This window comes from Rhinoraja longicauda, chromosome 23, assembly GCF_053455715.1.
Source record: "Rhinoraja longicauda isolate Sanriku21f chromosome 23, sRhiLon1.1, whole genome shotgun sequence".
NCBI lineage: Eukaryota > Metazoa > Chordata > Chondrichthyes > Rajiformes > Arhynchobatidae > Rhinoraja > Rhinoraja longicauda.
In genome coordinates, this window is record NC_135975.1 from 8,221,940 (window position 1) to 8,243,104 (window position 21,165).

Sequence of the window (21,165 nt, forward strand, 5' to 3'; positions counted from 1 at the left end):
CTGTTCTATGGTCCAGTTTGTTGGTTTGAATATTCTTAAAATTGTTGAGATAAATGGATAAAGCAAGAATGAGCTAACAAACGTTTCCATAAAACAATCGCGTGCACTTTGCATTCATTCAGTTGGAGTTCATAGGTGACTGAAACCACATATTAATTATGAAATGTATTTTGCAGCTATCTCTTTTAAAAGAATTAATTGATAGACTTCTTCAAAATGGAATGGAAGAAGTTCTTCAGCAGCTCACAAGTTCCAAAAAAGATAAGACTACAAGGAAAATCCATGATTTTAAACAGGGGGATGAATTAAAAGTGAGTTCAAGCAGACTTTGTCCGATATGTACAGATTTTATTGAAATTTTATGGAGAATAGTTTGTTTCTTATCACTGAAGTCCTGATCCCCATTACTGTCTTGTACATTTAGTGATGCCATTTATTCCATAAATATATATTAAACACAATCCCTCTGGTTCACTATGTATTATTGATGTCTCAGAAACACTGCTGGCGAGATGCAATCTAGCATGTGAGCGATTATCAAGTGTTATCTGAGCTCCTCTGCTATGTTGAATCAAGGAACTCCAGTTGCTGTTTTACAAAAGAGATGCAAAGTGCTGGAGTAACTCATTGGGTCAGGTAGAATCCCTGGAGAACATGGGTAGGTGATGTTTTGGGTCAGAACCCCTTTTCAGACTGCTGTAGCAGGGAGGAGGGGTGAAGAAAGTTCGGAGGGAGCTAGAAGAAGGGTGTCAGAGGTTATGGGGAGAAGGCAGGTGAATGGGGTTAGGAAGGAGAGATAGATCAGCCATGATTGAATGGCGGAGTAGACTTGATGGGCCGAATGGCCTAATTCTACTCGTATCACTTATTATCTTATAATCTTATGAAGAGAGGATGAGCAGGACAAAGCATGGCAAGTAATAGGCTAACACGGGCAAAGGGGATTCTTCATAGGCAGTTGGTTGGACAAAGGCTAGGGATGAAAAGATAGGTGTGAGACAAAAGAATTGAAGAGTTGTGAATTGTGAAGCCAAAGGAAGGAATGTAGGTGGAGGGGAAGGCGAGGAATATGTGTGGGTCCTGATTGGGCATAGGGAATGAAGAAAGGAAGATGTGGGGGAGAAAAGGGAGGGGAGGGGGATATGTGACATCCTGGGAAAAGGCTGTGAGCCAAATTCTTGTGCCTGGATTATTCTCTCAGTGACTCTGAGAGTGCTCACGACAGATCTTTCCAACTGCTTGCAACTATCTCTGCCATGCCTCCTGACACAGTGTTTGAAGATAATCAGGTCCCTTTATGGAACCAGCAACAAGTGAGTGCCATGTATACTGATGCTGATCTATGAAGATAGTATGTTGCACCGTTGGGCTCCTAATTACATCAGTAAGGGAGAAATAAGGCATTGCAAGCCAGCAAGACAAGAGGAGCGAGAAAGGGAATAATGCTTCGAAATGTCTGGACCAAATTTTCTGCTGGGATAATTTCAGCTGGAAATGATTGTTGGTACAATCTATGTGAGGTTTACATCATTTTGCATGTAAAAATCTAGAAGGTGCTAATCCATCTAATTTTCAAGATATGGTCTTCCGTGTTATTTAGTAGTAATTCAGAATTAATCTATTGTAACTTCAGCAGGATCAGATAGCACCTCTTAAAAATGTTTTTTTTGTTTTTGTTTCGCCTCTTGATTCAGGTACAGGGCTCATCCCTGAAGTACAACCTTGCTAGCCAATCTCTCTCTGAAGCGCAGGAGGTGGTAGAGGAGTTTGACTCAGATACACCAGATTTTGCCCATCTGGACGAAGCCCGTGAAATCCAGAGTGGAAGTGCTTCATTGCACGGTGTGAGAGTGAAGGTAACTGCTGAACAAAGAAAACAATTACATTAATTATGGTAAACATTTATAAATTACTGGTGGGCTGAAACTGGAGGATTACCTCAGTCCTGGAAATGGATAGGATAGACCAGATAGGCACCAGAAATGTTTGGCGTGTTTAAAGATGTCTTACAGCCATCTTAAAGGAGGAGAAAGAGTGTGGTGGGGAGGGGATCAGTGGGTGACTGGCTATATTTTAAGGAATTAATTTCAGAACTCAGACCCAAGATATCTAAACATAACATGGTGTTGGGCCCCTTGAAATGGAGGAAACCCCGGTGTAGAGCTGGACTTCAGAATAGCTGTGGGTGGGGAAGGTCATAGGTTTAGGAAGGGTTGATGTCAGGCAGGATTTGAGCAAGAAGACACACTAATTTTAAAATTCTCACTTTGTCAGGCTCACTTAGATATGCAGACATGGGGAATGCAGAGTAGGTCACACTTGTAGCTTTTTGCTTGTGCATTGCAGGAGGTTACAAGGTGGTTACATGGAATGTGGCTAGGCACACTACAGTGCGAATGATGCACATCAGCCTCACTGCTTACATCAAATGCACCATATTCCAAGACGATCAAATCACACCAGCATTGTACTTCTAGAGTTTGCATAAAATTCAGACAAAGTTCATTTGAGCTTCTCTCAAAATAAGCTGCAACTTGTACTATTTTTATCATCGTCTACATGAGGAATATTAGAATAGAATCTATTTGTCCATTAACAGCATACCAATGACCACTTTGGACTACAAATTTCAATGTTGCCCTTTACAAGAGTTCAACATATCAGACAATGGTTGGGAACCCAGTCGGAGCCCAATGTGGGAGTACTCCCAGAAATCAGGAGCACACAGATTTTTGGAAGATCATGGCCATTCACACACTGGTGTGGAGCAACGGGGACTTCAATAAATCTCAAACAAATTCAAGGGCACCTACAAAGGATAAGTTCCCAGGGTTGGCTCGGGCTTTGCCTTGGCTCTCTTTAAGTAGCACTGCCACAGACGTGACACACTGGCATCAATTAGAACATCAGAGTCAACCTTAGGTTTGGGATTATTGAATGCGCCCAAAGAACTGGGAGCATGGAGTGCTGAGATTAAGAAAGAGATATCAATTAAATCAGGTGAAGCTAATGGAGATTCTAAAGGAAACAATGCGATTAGCTTAGATGTACATTTATTGTTCAGTACATGCAGAGTAGGCTGAATGAAGGACAGTACAGCACTGGAGCAGGCCCTTCAGCCCACAATGTGTGACTTGTTTCCCTGTTGCATGACTCTGTAATGAGGTCTTCTCTCTAATACTAATGTCTTGCACACATTTACACAAATGTTATGTTTGAGATTATTGAAACCAGATCACCATTCCATGATTGACTGTAGCTTTTTAATACAATTTACATTAGAATAGCACTAATTTCTGCCCTCTGATCATCTTGCAGTTTGAACAGAAGTGTGGCCACTCATGGTACAGACTCGTTGGGGCAGAGGGTCACTGTGACCCAATTTCCTCTGTGTTTTACCCTCATCTCCACGGGAAGCTTTCTTGTAGTTTTTAGTTTTTAGTTTTAGAGATATAGTGCGGAAACAGGCCCTTTGGCCCACCGAGTCCGCACTGACCAGCGATCCCCGCACATTAACATTATCCTACACACACTAGGGGCAATTTACACATACACCAAGCCAATTCACCTACAAACCTGTACGCCTTTGGAATGTGGGAGGAAACCGGAGCACCCGGAGAAAACCCATGCGGTCACGGGGAGAACGTACAGCTGTTCTTTGGCTGCCATGGAATTTGGTCCTTCCATGTCTAACATCCATCTCCATTGTGGCAAAGATACCCACAAATACAAAGATACAAAGATACCTATTTTAGATTCTAATGCCAATTCACCCTTGCACTGCTTTTATTTTATTTTGGTCAATTTCAAGATTTATTTTACAAGCAATTTGATTGACTATTAGCGATAACGCAGCTCGTATTTGGCAGATCAGAAAAAGTTCATTTCAATTTTTGCACTGTAACTTAGTTGGTTTTATTCATTGATTTTTTTTCTCTGGTTACACAGGAAGTGTCTGAGGGATTGAGGAGTAAGGATAAAGAAGACAGTCCTGGAATTTCAGAAGCAGTTGATGGTGAAACTAGTGGCATATCATCGGTTCCGGAGAGGAGTGGTTCATTTCTCAATGGACCAGTGACTGATAACCAGACCATGACGAGCACAACCAAGGTAAGCCACATTCCAACAGTTATAGAGGTTGGCACCAACCCAGTTGCTTTACCCAGTGGGGGCCCCATATCCGAGGAAGGATGTGTTGGCCTTGGAGAGGGTCCAGAGGAGGTTTACGAGCATGATCCCAGGAATGATTGGTTTACATATGATGAGCGTTTGATAGCATTGGTTCTGTGGAGTTTAGAAGGATGAGTGGGGGGGGACCTCATTGAAACTTACCGAATAGTGGAAGGCCTGGATAGAATGGAGGTGGAGAGGATGTTTCCAGTAGTGTGAGAGACTCGGACTAGAGGTCATAGCCTCAATAAACTTTCCACTCGCCAAGCCATGCCTCATCTCCTGGCCTGGGATGTTGTTTCCCCACATCTTTATCAGTCCTCAGCCTAGACCCTGTTCTCATCCAAAAGTCCATATCCAGTCCTTGGTCCCTGACAATATTTATCTAAGGAGTGTTGTATCACTTGCAGGAGTATAGAAGTACCTCACAGTAAAATGGATGTTAAACCAGTCCTCGGGCACTGCACCATATTCAGAGGGCATTCTGCTGTGCCTGCTTGATACCAAATGAAATAATGTTGAAATTCAGATCATTGCCATTCTCTGTCCCATTCTGCAAGATTGAACAGTACTATTGCTCTGCCCCTCCCATTTGAAGGATCTGTTGGTGTAAATGATCTGGAGTATTTCAGGATCTAATGATCACCCTCAAACATTCACCTTTCAAATAGAGTGTGGTTAATTATGTAGGCCCTGAAATTCCAATGCAATATCCATGGAAACAGTGTAAGCGATTGTATTCAGCTGTTTACAACATTCTGCTAGTTTTGAGGGTCTTGCTGTGAGTTACTAGGGAAACTTGCACAAACATTGCCTCATTTCTGACTGCATTATCTAATATTTATTTTCTATCTGTTAAAATAACCTGTTGTAACTTCCTCTGTTCATTCTGTCTCTTCGAGCAACATTTAAGCTTTCTTTGGTTCTGTATCTTTAACAGATAAAGCAAAAAGGAAGGAGACATAAAAACAAGCAGGCCTCAACAGTAAGTATATAAACTTGTTACTAACTACAAGAACGTAACCCCACAACAATTTCTGCTCCTACAAACTCACCGAATCACACATTGGTGTCAAAAACTTAGGGGGAGATTTGACTTTGATCTTGGTACTAGAAGTTAAGGAGCATTAACTGCCTTGGTACTAGAAGTTAAGGAGCATTAACTTGGTACAAGGAGCATTAACTGCCAGTTCTATTCCACACAGTTACATTGAGTTAAATGGAACCGACTGTGTGGTACAGCACAGGAACAGGCCCTTCGGCCCACAGTATCTGTGCAGAACTTGATTGCAAAACCAACTTTGTGCAGAGGGGAGTGAAATCAATGACCAATACACTTGAGTATGTTTACTAGTGGTGACCAAAGTACAATTTCTCCCATATATCTGCACTTTTATCTTGGCAACATAGGCATGTATGAGTTCATACACTTTGGACCAAAATACTATTAAAGAGTATTTCCGAAAATAACGAGAAACTAGGAAATCTCAATGATCCAGGAAGTCTCACTACATACATTATCAAAAACCATTGCACAAAGCAATCGGAGGACTCATGGAGTCTTGGCATTGTCTCCAGATGTCAGGAATACAAAGGACTCCAAATACAAAACTTTTTAATGTATTTGGAGCCCTGGACAGATCTGCTGGCGTGTTGTAGCTGGCGTGTGGTACAGGGCATCGCAGCTAAGAAGGATATGTTGGGCCAATTTGCATGAATGATTCCAGTGCCTCGAGGACAGAATTTAGAATCTTCTCCAGTATTTTTTAGCCAAGGAAATTGAAGTATGATCTGGTTCAAGTGTTTAAAACATGACATCAGTTTGACACAATAGATGTGGGGAAAGTTTTGCTTCTGAAGAGAAAATCAAAAGCAAGGCAACAACTATTCAAGCATTTATTTATGTAATTAAACATATAGGTAAGTGTAGGTATCTATTTCACAAAATGCTGGAGTAACTCAGCAGGTCAGGCAGCATCTCTTGAGAGAAGGAATGGGTGACGTTTCGGGTCGAGACCCTTCTTCAGACTGATGTCAGGGGGGCGGGACAAAGGAAGGATATAGGTGGAGACAGGAAGATAGAGGGAGAACTGGGAAGGGGGAGAGGAAGAGAGGGACAGAGGAACTATCTAAAGTTGGAGAAGTCAATGTTCATACCGTTGGGTTGCATGCTGCCCAAGCGAAATATGAGGTGCTGTTCCTCCAATTTCCATTGGGCTTCACTATGGCACTGGAGGAGGCCCATGACAGAAAAGTCAGACTGGGAGTGGGAGGGGGAGTTGAAGTGCTCAGCCACCAGGAGATCAGGTTGGTTAAGGCGGGCTGAGCGAAGGTGTTGAGCAAAACAATCGCCGAGCCTGCGTTTGGTAAAGAAGTTGACATCTAGAGCAGCGGATACAAAAGATGAGGTTGGAGGAGGTGCAGGTAAGTGTGGGAGTAAGAGCTGGCTTCCTGGTGTGCAAGCGCCAGTCTTAATAAATCGCCCGTTACTTCGAACGCCAATTCCACATGGCCTTTCCATTTTTACTCCTACAGTAAAACAAAGGGGATGAGCGGTGGGATGGTAAATGGGAATGATAAATGAGTTTTAAAGATCCTGGTACTTTCAGGTTGCAGGTGTAAAACAGAATCGAAAGATAAAACATCATCGGACAAGTGGGGTTAGGTTTTTAAAGTTATGAATTGAGTCAATGACCGAGCAGTGACTTTACACTTGACCAGGACTCTCCAGAACTAAGGTCAAAACCAAAGCCATGAAAAATATCCTGAAAAGGTTGAGAGATTATGGAAGCACTGGCACGGAATATTGCAGTTGGCAAATCAATTCAGCTGTTTATATCTCTACGTAATTGCGAAATAAACCTACAACGTTTTATGAGTCAAATGGTCTATGCATGTTCCTGGTATCTAGAGGGAATGGGTAAATCAGAGAGTTAATCTAACCTACAATGAAGGCTTTTATGTCTCCTCTTTTGACGGTGTTTACAGATCCAGTTAGAATAATTAGTAAACCATTGAACAATGAGGCACAGAATCAGTTGTATCGTTCAATGTATCTGTCCCAGCTCTTAGGAGATGTCAAATTAATCCCATTCTTTTATTCTTTTCCTAGTTACCTTAAAAATTTAATCTAAGTCCTCCCAGATCAAGTTTCAAGCGCAAAGTCGCCCCGATGCGAAACATCATTCGTCCATTCCCTCCAAAGCTGCTACCTGTTCTGCTGAGTTCCTCCAGCTCTTTGCTTTTTGCTCAAGATTCCAGCATCTGCAGTTTCTCGTGTCTCTGAATTATTATTATTATATGCAGACTCTAAGCTGGTAGTTTCAACATGGAAACTACACCTGTTCAGTAAAAAGCATCGCACTGCGTTGGAGTCTAAGGTGGTGTTGGAACATAATTTCATTCTATTGAACTCTAGTCTATGCTGTATCAGCCCCGTGAAGGCTTAACATCAATAGCAAGTGACAACAATAGATACATCATACAATTCCCCTCAATAGATACATTTTTCTCATTTTAACAAGCATAATGATTCATCAAGTGTTGAAAAATTTACAGAATGAAGCTGCACATTGAGATCTACAAATACACTTAAATTGTCATGTCAATTAGAATCTAGCTCTGTAAGAAAACTTCATCTCAGCTTAATATCTGCAGGAGCTGAGCCTCCCAGAAAAAGTTGTAAAATGGCTTTGCAACTAAAGATTTTAAATGTTCTAAGAATTTTTATCTGGTTGTGTGTATTTTCAAAAAGCCCTAGACAAGCAAGTTATCTTGTTTTGTAAGACTATTTCCTTGAGCTCAATTACTTTACAGAAAGGAAAGTTTGAAGTCTGAATTTTGTATTTGTACTTAATACGCAAAGGATAAATAAAACATGCCTTGTAAAATACAAAAATAAACTACCCTTGTCTTAAAAGAACCATTTCTTCGTGAATTTTATTAAACCACATTTTCAATTAAAAAATGAAGTTTCAACTGTGAGTTTTCTCACCACCTAGATAACTTGACTAAATTTTAGTCATTATTGCTTAGTATGGTAACATAGTGGTTGTTATTATCCTGACGATAGACAAATAAATGCTGGAGTAACTCAGCGGGATAGGCAGCATCTCTGGAAAGAAGGAATGGGTGACGTTTCGGGTCGAGACCCGATACATTGATCCGAGGACTAGAATTCTGATGCCATCACATTAGCTGGGGCATTCAGGTTAAGCAATTATATAACTGAACTAAAAATCTATGAAATTGTTTTGAAAACAAGGAGCACCAATGTCCTTCAGGAAGTGAATAAGAACATATAGGAACAGCTGCAGGCCATTTTGGTCATAAGGTCATAAGTGATAGGAGTAGAATTAGGCCATTCGGCCTATCAAGTCTACTCCGCCATTCAATCATGGCTGATCTATCTCTCCCTCCTAACCCCATTTTCCTGCCTTCTCCCCATAACCTCTGACACCTATACTAATCAAGAATCCATTTACCTCTGCCTTAAAAATATCCACTGACGACCTCCACAGCCTTCTGTGGCAAAGAATTCCATAGATTCACCACCCTCTGACTAAAGAAATTTCTCCTCATCTCCTTCATAAAAGAATGTCCTTTAATTCTAAGGCTATGGCCTCTAGTCCTAGACTCTCCCACATTTCCGTCACCTCCAACGGGACCCCACTACTGGCCACATCTTCCCATCCCCTCGCCCTTTCTGCGTTCCGCAGAGACCGTTCCCTCCGTAACTCCCTGATCCACTCGTCCCTTCTTACCCAAACCACCCCATCCCCGGGCACTTTCCCCTGCAACCGCAGGAGATGCAACACCTGTCGCTTTACCTCCCCCCTCAACTCCATCCATGGACCCAAACAGTCTTTCCAGGTGAGACAGAGGTTCACCTGCACCTCCTCCTACCTCATCTATTGCATCCGCTGCTCTAGATGTCAACTTATTTACATCGGCGAAACCAAATGCAGGCTCGGCGATCGTTTCGCTCAACATCTTCGCTCAGTCCGCCTCAACCAACCTGATCTCCCGGTGGCTGAGCACTTCAACTCCCCTTCCCACTCCCAGTCTGACCTTTCTGTCACGTGCCATAGTGAGGCCCACCGGAAATTGGAGGAACAGCACCTCATATTTCGCTTGGGCAGCATACAGCCCAGCGGTATGAACATTGACTTCTCCAACTTTAGATAGTTCCTCTGTCCCTCTCTTCCCATCCCCTTCCCAGTTCTCCCTCTATCTTCCTGTCTCCACCTATATCCTTCCTTTGTCCCGCCCACCTGACGTCAGTCTGAAGAAGGGTCTCGACCCGAAACGTCACCCATTCCTTCTCTCCTGAGATGCTGCCTGACCTGCTGAGTTACTTCAGCATTTTGTGAAATAAATACCTTCGATTTGTACCAGCATCTGCAATTATTTTCTTATACTCTCCACATCCACTCTATCCAAGCCTTTCATTATTCACTATCCTGCAGAACTGCTCTGTCATAGCTTGCACCTGAAGCACCATTTCCCTGTCCAATTCACATTCCTTTATTTAAACCTTGATCTCTGTTTTGATTGCAATCAATAGGAAAGCCACTACAGCCCTCCAGCACAGAGAATTTCACAAATTTCCCACCTTTTGAAATCCTATTCATGGCTAAGGCTCCATCAACATGGTTGACATTTAACCATCTTCTGAAATAGCCTGGTCAGTTTCTCAGTCTTGGGGACAATTAAGAATTGGTAAAACACGCTGCCCTTGCACGTGACATTATCATTCTGTGACAAAAGAAAGATATTGGGGAGTGAGGGCAATGGCTCCCGGTATTTGGTGGAAATATTCTTGCCGTTGAAATTAAATAAAGCTGGGTCATATGAAATATCAATTCAACTATGAACAAAGAAGAATAAAATAATCGTTTAAAATCGTGATTACAACATAACATCAGAGAATTAATTTCTTGGTTTATGTTCAGACATTCCTGAACTATTGCATGCAGTAACATCGAAGAACATTAAGGTTATCAGAAGGACACCAACGTTTCACAGGAACATTCCCTTAATTTGGAAAGTGTTTGGGCAGAAAATCTGAACAGAATTTACAGGGACAGAGTAAGACCAGCGCTTAAATCTGAAAACATTCACTCTATGTGACTCTGCTAGACATTTCAGCACCACTTCACTTAGTGCTTTTAGCAATAATAAAAAGACAACTGCACTGCAGAGCATAAAAACAAACAGAAGCCACAGTTTTATAAATACATACACCAGCCTCAATTTAACCCAAGTGCCCAAATTTATCTTGGCAGGGCTATGTGCCATTCCACATTTATCACTGTACACGAGTTGAATGAAATGTAACATGTAGTTGGCCCTGTAGTTATGCATATAAAACATTGCTAAATGCTATTGAATTATAGGTATAGGAATTATATTGTATCATGCCTGTTTATAAGCAAAACATCTAATTTGCTGCAACTTTGCCTCGCTGCGGGTCTGCATATCATATCAGGTCCTGTCCATTATTGGGGTAGTGTAGAATAAAATAATCTTTCAACTCATGATTACAACATAACATCAGAGAGTTAATTTCTTGGTTTGTGTTCAAACATTCCTGAACCATTGTTTGCAATGAACATCAAAGATTATTATGGCTATCAGAAGGATACCAACTCATCCTAATTCTAAATTCAATTCTAAACTGTAGAGACCAGAAAGACCTAAACTTCAGATAGATAGAAAATGCTGGAGTAAGTCAGTGGGACAGGCAGCATCTCTGGAGAGACTGAAGAAGGGTCTCGACCCGAAACGTCACACATTCCTTCTCTCCAAAGATGCTGCCTGTCCCGCTGAGTTACTCCAGCATTTTGTATCTATCTTTGGTTTAACCCAACATCTGCAGCTCCTTCTGACAGATCTTAACTTCAGTTACCTCTCTCAAAACCTAGACAGAACAATCATAAGATTCATTGGCCTCAGAAACATTGGAAGAAGGGATGTGTTCCTGATCCTTAACAGTATCCAGAGTTGATGGTAGGCAAAAATAGGAACCAGGCTTGGCTGAGATATCCAAACATATGTTCACATGACTAGCGGCCACATCCTACGTCCAAAAATCCCTCCTCACACTCTTGCCAATATCCTGACCCACACACTCTGTCCATCCATGCAGTGCAGCAGCATCCCTGGCAAGAAGAGTTTTACCCATTCGGATCGCTGAGCAGCCTGGAAACAATTTTATCAAAAATTAATGAAAATGTTAACTATATTAATTTTTAATATTTCTATCATTTTTCTCCCAGATTTCTTTGAGAATGTGCAAGAGATTAATGAGTCAAATAAATAGCTAAGAAACATACGTTTTACAGGTACTGGGGGTGAACAGTGCACAATGTGAGTAGTTGCCTTCAGGCAAAGAGAGCAGGAGGAATCTAGAGCAAAGGAGACATTCTTATTGATGGCACTTTGAGCCGACCCTTCAACACTTGGGTGCCTACATTGCATGAGGTCTTCAACTGTACACAAAGACTTTAATCACAAATTGTGAGCTGTTCCCGTGGTTCAGTACATCACATTTTTAAATACATCTTATAAAAAGGATATTATAACAGATATAAATGGTCAAGTATTTCATGCCTTTGAAAACTAGTTATCAAGGAGAGAAAACAGTCTTCCAACTCAAAGGTTCTTAACCATCTCCGATTGTACAAGAAAATAACATAAGAAAACTAATTTCAAAACTGTTTATGACATAACTATCATCCTACATGAATATTGAATTTGCTGGATACTCAAGAAGTTCTTGCTTACATTTGAGAGCCTACTCAAACAATACAAGGATTTTTTAGATCTTTTTCTTAGGGGGGACAAATTCAATTGCAGTCTGGGCCTCAAAATGAGCTGTACTGCCAAAAGGATCAGCCTTTGAGCTGGTGAAATGTACACATTTACCCTGATTGTACTTCAGATCAAGGCTTGGCTCCACAAACGGTCTTCACCTTGGCCAAGAAATGCTAAGAAGTATAGATTTTGTAGGTTCCAGTCAAATATTTGGCTCTCCTTTTTGATTTTGCCTCATTGTATTTAATCCGGCGCTTATTCGCCTGTGTTCCTGCATTCGACACCAACACCATTGTCAAGTTTGCAGACGACACAACGGTGATTGGGCTTATCACCAACGGGGATGAAACAAACTATAGAGCGGAGGTGCAGAACCTGGCGGACTGGTGCTCGGATAACAACCTGTCCCTAAATACCACCAAGACCAAGGAGCTGATCATCAACTTCCGTAAGTCACATAACGGGGAATATGCCCCGATCTCTATCAACGGGGACAGTGTGGAGAGAGTGTCCAGCTTCAAGTTTCTGGGCACTCACATTTCGGAGGACCTAACATGGTCCAATAACACTGCTGCGCTGGTCAAGAAGGCACAACAAAGACTGTTCTACTTAAGAACACTGAAAAAGTCTGGTCTACTCCAACAGCTGCTGACGACCTTCTACCGCTGCACCATAGAGAGCATCCTAACGCATGGCATCCCTGTGTGGTACCTCAGCTGCACGGGGGCAGAAAGGAAAGCTCTACAGCGGGTAGTCCATAGAGCTCAGAGGGCCATCGGAACACAGCTACCAGACTTGGAGGGCATCTACAACACACGATGCCTCAGAAAAGCCACCAGCATCCACAAAGACTCTTCACACCCCTGCAACAGTCTGTTCGAACTCCTTCCATCGGGCAGACGATACAAGGCCTTCTACGCCCGCACCTCCAGACTCAGGAACAGCTTCATCCCCAGGGCCATAGCTGCTATGAACCGGTCCTGCTGAGCCGGATGGCCACAACGCATAGATCAACTTGCACTTTACCCTGTCTTAAAACTGTTACAATTGTTTCGTTTCATTGGGTTGCTGTTAATTACTTAAATTATTGCATCGTATGGGAGGCGCATTCCCAATCTCGTTGTACCCCTGGGTACAATGACAATAAAGATATATTGTATTGTATTGTATTGTATTGTATTCGCCTTATTTTTAACCATCTCTTAAAGGCTCAATGTCTCTTCAGCTATCTTTTTCAAGCATTCATTGAGTTAGATCTCTATTTATCTATTTTCCATTTCAAGTCACTATATTGGACTTCCTTTCTCTTTATTTTTATCGGGTTCATCTCATCACACCAAGCACATCCTTTCATATTCTACATATTTCCTCACAATTACAACATACCACCACAGCACTCACCAAACTTCAAATGCAGTTTCTTTCTATTTAGATGTGCAAAATGAATTGCAGATGTAGTGTCAGATTCATTATAATTTTAAACCATAGTATGAACATGAACCTGTTCCCTTTCTGCACCAGAAGCTGTAGCCTTAATTAATCAGGCCACCGGTCTTTCACACTTTTTCTATCTCTTTGAGAACATTTTAGCCGTGCATATTTAATCTTTAGTGTCATCCCTGATCAAGTTTCTATCAAGGTAATTACATCCTGCTCCTCCATTATAAGCCTCCAGTTTCATTATTATGATTCATTGTGCGCTGCACAATCAGATGTTATAGATGTCAGCTGTTGACCTTTTGTGCTTCTCAATAGCTTTTTTTCTCAATGTTCCCTTCACTCTCACGGTAACGTTACTTCCATCTGTCCTAACGTTTGCAACCTTACAGCCTGTTGTCTTGAGTTTTCCGCCCTTTCCCTGCACTAATTCTTTTCTCTCATTAATGGAGCCGAGGAATTGCATTTTCCTTTCGTGTAACCGTAACTGATTAATTGAGAGATCAACAGGTTAATAGTTTTTCTATCAAATTGTTCCTGTTCTCACACATATCACAATCCATTTCCTATTCTCCGTTCTCTCCATGACATACAGCTTCCCCCGGTGATGCCTTGGTTTAAATGCCCTCTGAGCTGTGCCTCCTGATTTCTTTTTTCCCTTGCTATGCAAAATTATACAGAAGTAGCAAAGCTCAATACTACAATGGTAGTGAGATCCTGGTAGCTTCGACACGTGTTTCACCCGTTCAGCCTAAGCTCCAACAGGCTGCACATTCAAACTGCCTTCATAATATATCCTCTTCCATCACAATTGAGATGTTGCTTCTGCTATGACGAAGGATTTTTCTTTCTCAATTTTTCATGTAGAGCTACATTATAGCTGTACAATAATGCACAACAAGGTCATTTTGAGAGATTCTGTTACAGGCACAGGACATTCCTGGTAAAAAGTGGTGACGAAAAAGAGGAATACAACTTTGGACCCTCACAAAATTATACTTGGGCTTGCACCTCCAGGACCTGATTCAAATCCAAACTAAATAAATGAAACACAATTTTCTGGTCTATGTGTATTATGTAGAATTGCTCATAACATTAATGCAAAAACTGGAGCCACAGAAAAGAAGTTACTCTAATTCAATGCTAATTTCAACTTCGTAAATTGACAGTCTATGCCAATGTGTGAATTTGGAAATAATCACATCAGTGCCTCAGAGATTCTCGTCTGGAATTAAGGCTGAGAATTAGTGTTCAGGCACATTTTTAATAATTGATGAAATGGAAAATTAATGCTCTTTGAATTCTTAGTTGTGTCACACACATCTAATTCTAAATGCATGGATATCTCTTGTAGAGATATGTTAATAAAAAGTCATACAAAGACAAATACTTTGGGGTAGGCCATGTCCTTCCAGGACGTCATTGGTTTCTCTTGAGTCTCGAGCGACATCTGCATAAAGCATCTAGTTAGTTAGATGAGGAGATGTGACAATATATAGAACGATATTTAAAACATTGGAGATGATGCATCAGACTTTTAACTTTATTTAACAAATTCTGATTTTTTTGAAACAGGCTAAACAAAATTCCACAGAGACTTCAGAAAAGATTTTAATAAGAGTAAGAAGAATGGATCCACTCCAGGAAGACCAGGTAAACCAAAACGTGCATTAGTTAATCAGCAGGTCTGAGCGATACTTCATACTAAAAATGATTATATATGTTCTAAATAAATAATTAAGAAATACTCCATCTGAATAACATTGGTCACACTTCTCATTTACAGAATAGTATCAGAAATATATTTAAGTGCAGCATTGTGAACAGTGCGGAAAACCTGCATTAATTTAAAATTATATATACCTACAGTGCCATTCCACGGAGCTTTATTGCCGGTGGTGGTCACTGTAGCAGTGATAGGAAATTCTGCAGCAATATGCACAAAGTATGATCCAATACACATCCACATAATAATGCCAGAGAGTATTATTGAATGAGGAATTAATATTGGCGTGGAAACCATGGACTCATTCATAAGTATCTTCAAAACAACATCAAAATTGAATATTTTACATCCACTGAGATGGGGAAACCTGGTAGGTATATCTTATGTGCTATAATTTTATGTTGCAGACATGGATATCAGGAACAGTGGGAATGAGAAAAGAAAAGAAACTGAGGGCAAGAAAAAAACTTCGATCACAAGGAAGGGAGGTACATGCATTTCATTCATAATTAACCATCCTTGAAAGTATTGCATTGCTGGGGAAGAAACAGCTTTATTGTATCTGACTTGGGAGGTTGAATAGCTCAGTTCACTGAACGGAAGAGTGGGGCCACTATATTTTGGGTTTGACTGTTAGATGGATCTGTGCCATTCTACAGCGTACTAATCTCCAGTTGATGTTTGTGATGTTCAAGTATTTGGGCAAAATCAGAAGACAATTGAGATATCCACCACACATTTAAAAGTGTGGGAATGGAAATGTGAATTCAGGTACTGGATTAGTGAATTTGTGACAGTGATTTAATCTATTTTCCCTTCCGAATTTTTAATAAATTTATTTAATGGGATCCGGCCATCTCTGAGAAGGGCAGCATTAATTCTCCATCCGTAGTTGGCCTCTGAGAAGGCATTAGTGACATCTATTTCGGAGAACATTCTCTTTCAAATCACATGGAGTGGGTCTGAAATTATATTTAGGCCAGACCAAGTGGGAATAGCAGATTTTCTCCTTTGAAGGACATTAGTGGACCAGATTATCTTTTACCTTTGTATCAACTTGTCACTCAAGACAATATTTGGTCATATGTTCTCCTGACATTTATAGTTTGTGCATGAATTGATTTCTTTAGTGTCGGAAAAAGGCTTGAACTCTTGTGCTTGTTCTACTGTTCAATGAGACCACATCTTAAAATCTTATGAAGGAAGATTACACTGTTCAGATGGATGGAAGTTGTAAAATAGTAGCATTTCTTCAATCCTGCAACCATGTCCTAGCCTAGGAAATGTTTCCTAATCTAATACAAACATGACCGATGAGTAATTTTCCAAATAGTGAAACCAATATTTAAATTAATTTCAATTTTTCTCCAGCCCAATGATTAGCAAACACACATCTTGTTTGTCTTTACTTGGTTTTTTTACAGGGAGAACCAGGAACAGCAGGAAACATGGTATGGACTGTTAATACCATATACAAATTATATTTAACAAAATTTAATAAAATTATATTTTACTGTTTTTGCTTCAATTTTAGAATATTTTAACTTATAGTTCAATTATGATTAAAGTTTTACCATCTTGTTACAAGCAATGTGATATATAGAAACTATATCACTAAAAAGGCAGTCAGTAAGCACTGTTGATTAAGATGTGTAGGAAAATAACTGCAGATGCTGATTCAAATCGAAGGTTGACACAAAATGCTGGAGTAACTCAGCGGGTCAGGCAGCATCTCAGGAGAAAAGGAATGGCCGAAACGTCACCCATTCCTTCTTTCCTGAGATGCTGCCTGACCCGCTGAGTTACTTCAGCATTTTGGGTCTACCTACTGTTGATGAAGAAGTCAATTAATCGATCAACATAATTCATTCTTTATGACACCAATTTAAAATAACTTTATTATAACTGCAGGGTGCCAAGGGAGAAATTGGTGAAAAGGGTCAAAAGGTAAGATTAGTCTCCACATTTGTATTTTTTGCTGCATTGTCTATTATCTTTGCTGATTTTTTAGTGTTGACTCATTTGGGGGTTGCCTTTCCCGTGGTATTAAAAGCATCCCCCATTAAGAAGAATCTTTACCTCACAGTCACAAGATGAGAGCTCCATGATTGAGAATGATCAGCCATGATCACATTGAATGGCGGTGCTGGCTCGAAGGGCCGGATGGCCTCCTCCTGCACCTATTGTATATTGTCTATTGTCTATTGTCCATGAGCTGAATGAAAAATGTTCATCAACTGAGCTGGTGTTCCTGTTTCTAATCATCGTAGATTGTTAAGAAATGAAAACACATGGCAGGGCAGGAAACTCTTAATGAACCCTTGGGATTGGGAAGGATAAGCGGTTTGGTGAACAGGGATTGGTGGTTGCAGCACAATTTAGAGTAGTGGATTTGGAGGTCATATTGCCATAGGTTGAATCTGAATGATTACTCTTCACCCTCCCAGATGCATTTGCGGCCTTTGACACCATTCACCATCCCTCGTCTCCATTTCCTTGCCCAGTGGAATTGCCCTCAGTCTAATCCATCCAATATGTGGTCAGGGAATCCTCACCAATGCCCCCTCTTCCGACTTCATTCTTTCAGAATGTATCTCCAGGATCTCCAGGATTCTGACCCAACATAGAACACAATGAAAGTATACCAGTCAGTCAGCACCTGAAATTACAAATAAAAATGGGCTAATATTTTTGACAACGGTCATCAACAGAGATGTGAACAATAATATATTGGACCTTTTCAAATTTATAAATTATTTTTTAAAACAGAATAAAATGTCTATGGTTATAATCAATGATTCATTATGATCTGCATTTAATAATATCTCCATTTTGCTTTACCAGGGAGAGCCTGGCATTGGTTTCAGAGGACCAATTGGTCAGTCAGGATCTCCTGGACAAAAGGTATGAAGCCAATGAAGCCAGCATTCTGTTTAGAGTCATGGAGGTTTATAGCATGGAAGATAGACACAAAATGCTGGAGTAAATCAGCGGGTCAGAGTGCATTTCTGGAGAAAAATAATAATAGATGACATTTCAGGTCAGAAACCTTCTTCAGACTGGAGGGTTCCGATCCGAAACATCGTCTATTCCTTTGCTCCAGAGATGCTGCCTGACCTGCTGAATTACTCCAGCATTTTCTGTCTATCTTTGGTATAAACCAGCATCTGCAGTTCCTTTCTACACATTGTACAGCATGGAAACACGCCCTTCGGTCTGCGGAGTTTGCACTAACCAACAATCATCCACTTTAGCTCAAATTCTAATCTTTTCTACCCTTAGCTATTTTGCTCTTCCTATATTCTCATCAACCACCCTCAGAATCTATTGTCAATTCCACACTAATGTTAATTTACAGTGGGCAATTAACCCACCATCCCGCACAATTTTGGGAAGTGGGTGGAAACAGATAGCACCAGACTTTGGGATTGATCCTGGATTGCACAGCATTGCACAAAAACAAATTTATATTAAATTATATATAAATTACACCTAAGATTCTAAAAGATGGAATAGTGCATGGAAAAAAAGACATTAGTGCAAAAACATTTTACAAGAAAAAGCACAAAATTAGAAAAAAACAAACAAGAAACAAGGAGGCCTTAAGGATGTTGGATAATGGTCCTCTGTTTGTGTTTTATATTGAACTTGATAAAGTGAATCATAAATATGTGCAGGTTTCATGCTATATCTCTACAACTAATAGGAATAAACAGAGAGCAGTGAAATAAAAGATTTGGGCAGGTTAATGGGGACAAAAGGAACTGCAAATGCTGGAATCTTGACCAAATTAAAAGTGCTGGAGTAGTTTTTTTTTGTTTAGTTTAGAGATGCAGCACGGCAACAGGCCCTTCGGCCCACCGAGTCCAGACTGACCAGCGATCCCCGCATACTAACTCTATTCTATACACACTAGGGACAATTTTACATTTATACCAAGCCAATCAACCTAAAATCCGTACGTCTTTGGAGTGTGGGAGGAAACCGAAGATCTCGGAGAAAACCCACGCAGTCACGGGGAGAACGTACAAACTCCGTACAGACAGCACCCGTAGTCAGGATCGAACCCGGGTCTCTGGTGCTGCAAGCGCTGTAAGACAGCAACTCTACCGTTGCGCCACCGTGTCACCCTCAGATCAGGCAGCATCTGTGCAAGAAATGGATAAGCAATATTTTGGGTCAGGACCCTTCTTCAGACCAATTGTATAAGGGGGAGAAGAGGTAGGCATAAGACAAAGCCTTGCAAGTTTAGTTTAGTTTAGTTTAGCGATCCAGCGTGGAAACAGGCCCTTCGGCCCACCGGGTCCGTGCCGACCAGCGAGGCCTGCACACACTAGGGACAATTTTTTACACGTACACCAAGCCAATTAACCTACATACCTGTACGTCTTTGGAGTGTGGGAGGAAACTGAAGATCTCGGAGAAAACCCACGCAGTCATGGGGAGAACGTACAAACTCCGTATAGACAGCACCCGTGGTCGGGATAGAACTTGGGTCTCCGGCGGTGCAAGCCCTGTAAGGCAGCATCTTGCGCCAATGAGCCGCCCATAGGTGATAGGTGAAGATAGGTGAGGTGGGGGAGGGGGGTTGACAGATGGATGCACAAAGGCTACAGATGAAGAGGAGTCAAAAAGGTGTCGCATAATAAAAGAAAAGGAGTGAAATGTAAAGCCAGATGGAAAGACATAGCTGGAAAAGGACACGGAGGGGAAGAAATTTATTGTATTGGATAGTTTATTGCTCTCTTCAAGTTCATAACCAACCAATATGAAACCTTGGTTACAAATATGATAAAACGAACCATGCTATCTTGTTTCTTTGTAAGAAATTAGTTCATCCCCAATAAAGTATTACATCCACTTTTAACATAAAAGTTTTCAAGGTATTTTGGATCTTTAAAATAAATTAAACCAGGAATCTACATTAGGCCAAACTGAGACACAGGTCTGCAATGCTGTGCCAATGCTAACTGTGATTAATTTTCTGTGATTAGGGTGAACCAGGGCAAAGTGGTCCTCCAGGGGCACAAGGCACCCAAGGCATTGCGGGTAATACTGGTATCCCAGGAGCCCAGGGCATGAGAGGTCCTCCCGGAGTGCCAGGACTGCCAGGCATCAAGGTAACTATGAAAACAACACATTTTCTTAGGAGGCACAAGAGACTGCAGAAGGTAGAATCTGTAGCAAAAAAGGGGAAGCAGCTGAAGGATCTTAGCAGGACAGGCAACATCTGTGGAGAAAAACGGAGAGTCAACATTTACCTTCATCTAGACTGAACCCTTCATTCAGCTTAGATGAAGGATCTCGACCCAAAAACTTCGACTGTCCATTTCCCTCCATAGAACCTGCCTGTCATACCGAGTTCCTCCAGCTGCCACCCACTTTTTGGCTAAATATTGTTTTTATTTCTTTAAACCTCATTTCCAAAATGTTCAGTCTTTTTCTCAAATCTGTGTCTGAATGCACCGACAGATTATCGGTCATAAAAATGAACGTAAAATAATTTCATTAAAAATTTTAAATATGTTTAGCAACTAGTAAAGTTAAGTGAAGAAATCAAAGATTATGGATTTTTAAATTAATTTTAAAAGGCACTTTCACTAAATTGGACCAGAGCTGGGGCAACCCAATCTTTTTCAGCAAATCCCTCGACCCTATCTGTTTTTGGAAACATTTAGTATCCTATTGATTTTATGTTAGCATCCAATCAAGAGTTTGTTTAAGTCAACCTCTCCTGGTAATGGGGTTTCCTGTTGGGTGAAAAGGTCAATCCAAGCACAAAGCCAACCTTGGATGATGTAAATAGTTATCTCTGCAAAAAATTAGTTAAATATAATCAACTGTGGAACATTGGGCAAACTTCTGAAAATCTCTATTCCTTTATGCTGTACTGTGCAATAGTTTTCCAAACAATTTAACATGCAACTTTATTACTTTCGTGTTCTTGTTCTATGCCTGAATGAAACTTTGCGAGTCTTCAAGGTACAACAGAAGTCTTTATTACAGTAACTCAA

At 40.8% G+C, this 21,165-nt stretch overlaps 1 protein-coding gene across 1 annotated transcript in view; it reads left to right on the forward strand.

The window, feature by feature from the left end:
- col7a1l (collagen type VII alpha 1-like) overlaps positions 1-21,165 on the forward strand; it is a 265,380-nt gene that overhangs the window by 147,344 nt on the left and 96,871 nt on the right. The window contains exons 64-73 of the mRNA XM_078419535.1: positions 177-311; positions 1,695-1,856; positions 3,949-4,110; positions 5,111-5,155; positions 15,001-15,078; positions 15,559-15,639; positions 16,576-16,602; positions 17,063-17,098; positions 17,996-18,055; positions 20,146-20,271. Coding sequence (XP_078275661.1) covers positions 177-311; positions 1,695-1,856; positions 3,949-4,110; positions 5,111-5,155; positions 15,001-15,078; positions 15,559-15,639; positions 16,576-16,602; positions 17,063-17,098; positions 17,996-18,055; positions 20,146-20,271 — 912 coding nt within the window. The remainder of the gene's footprint in view (positions 1-176; positions 312-1,694; positions 1,857-3,948; positions 4,111-5,110; positions 5,156-15,000; positions 15,079-15,558; positions 15,640-16,575; positions 16,603-17,062; positions 17,099-17,995; positions 18,056-20,145; positions 20,272-21,165) is intronic.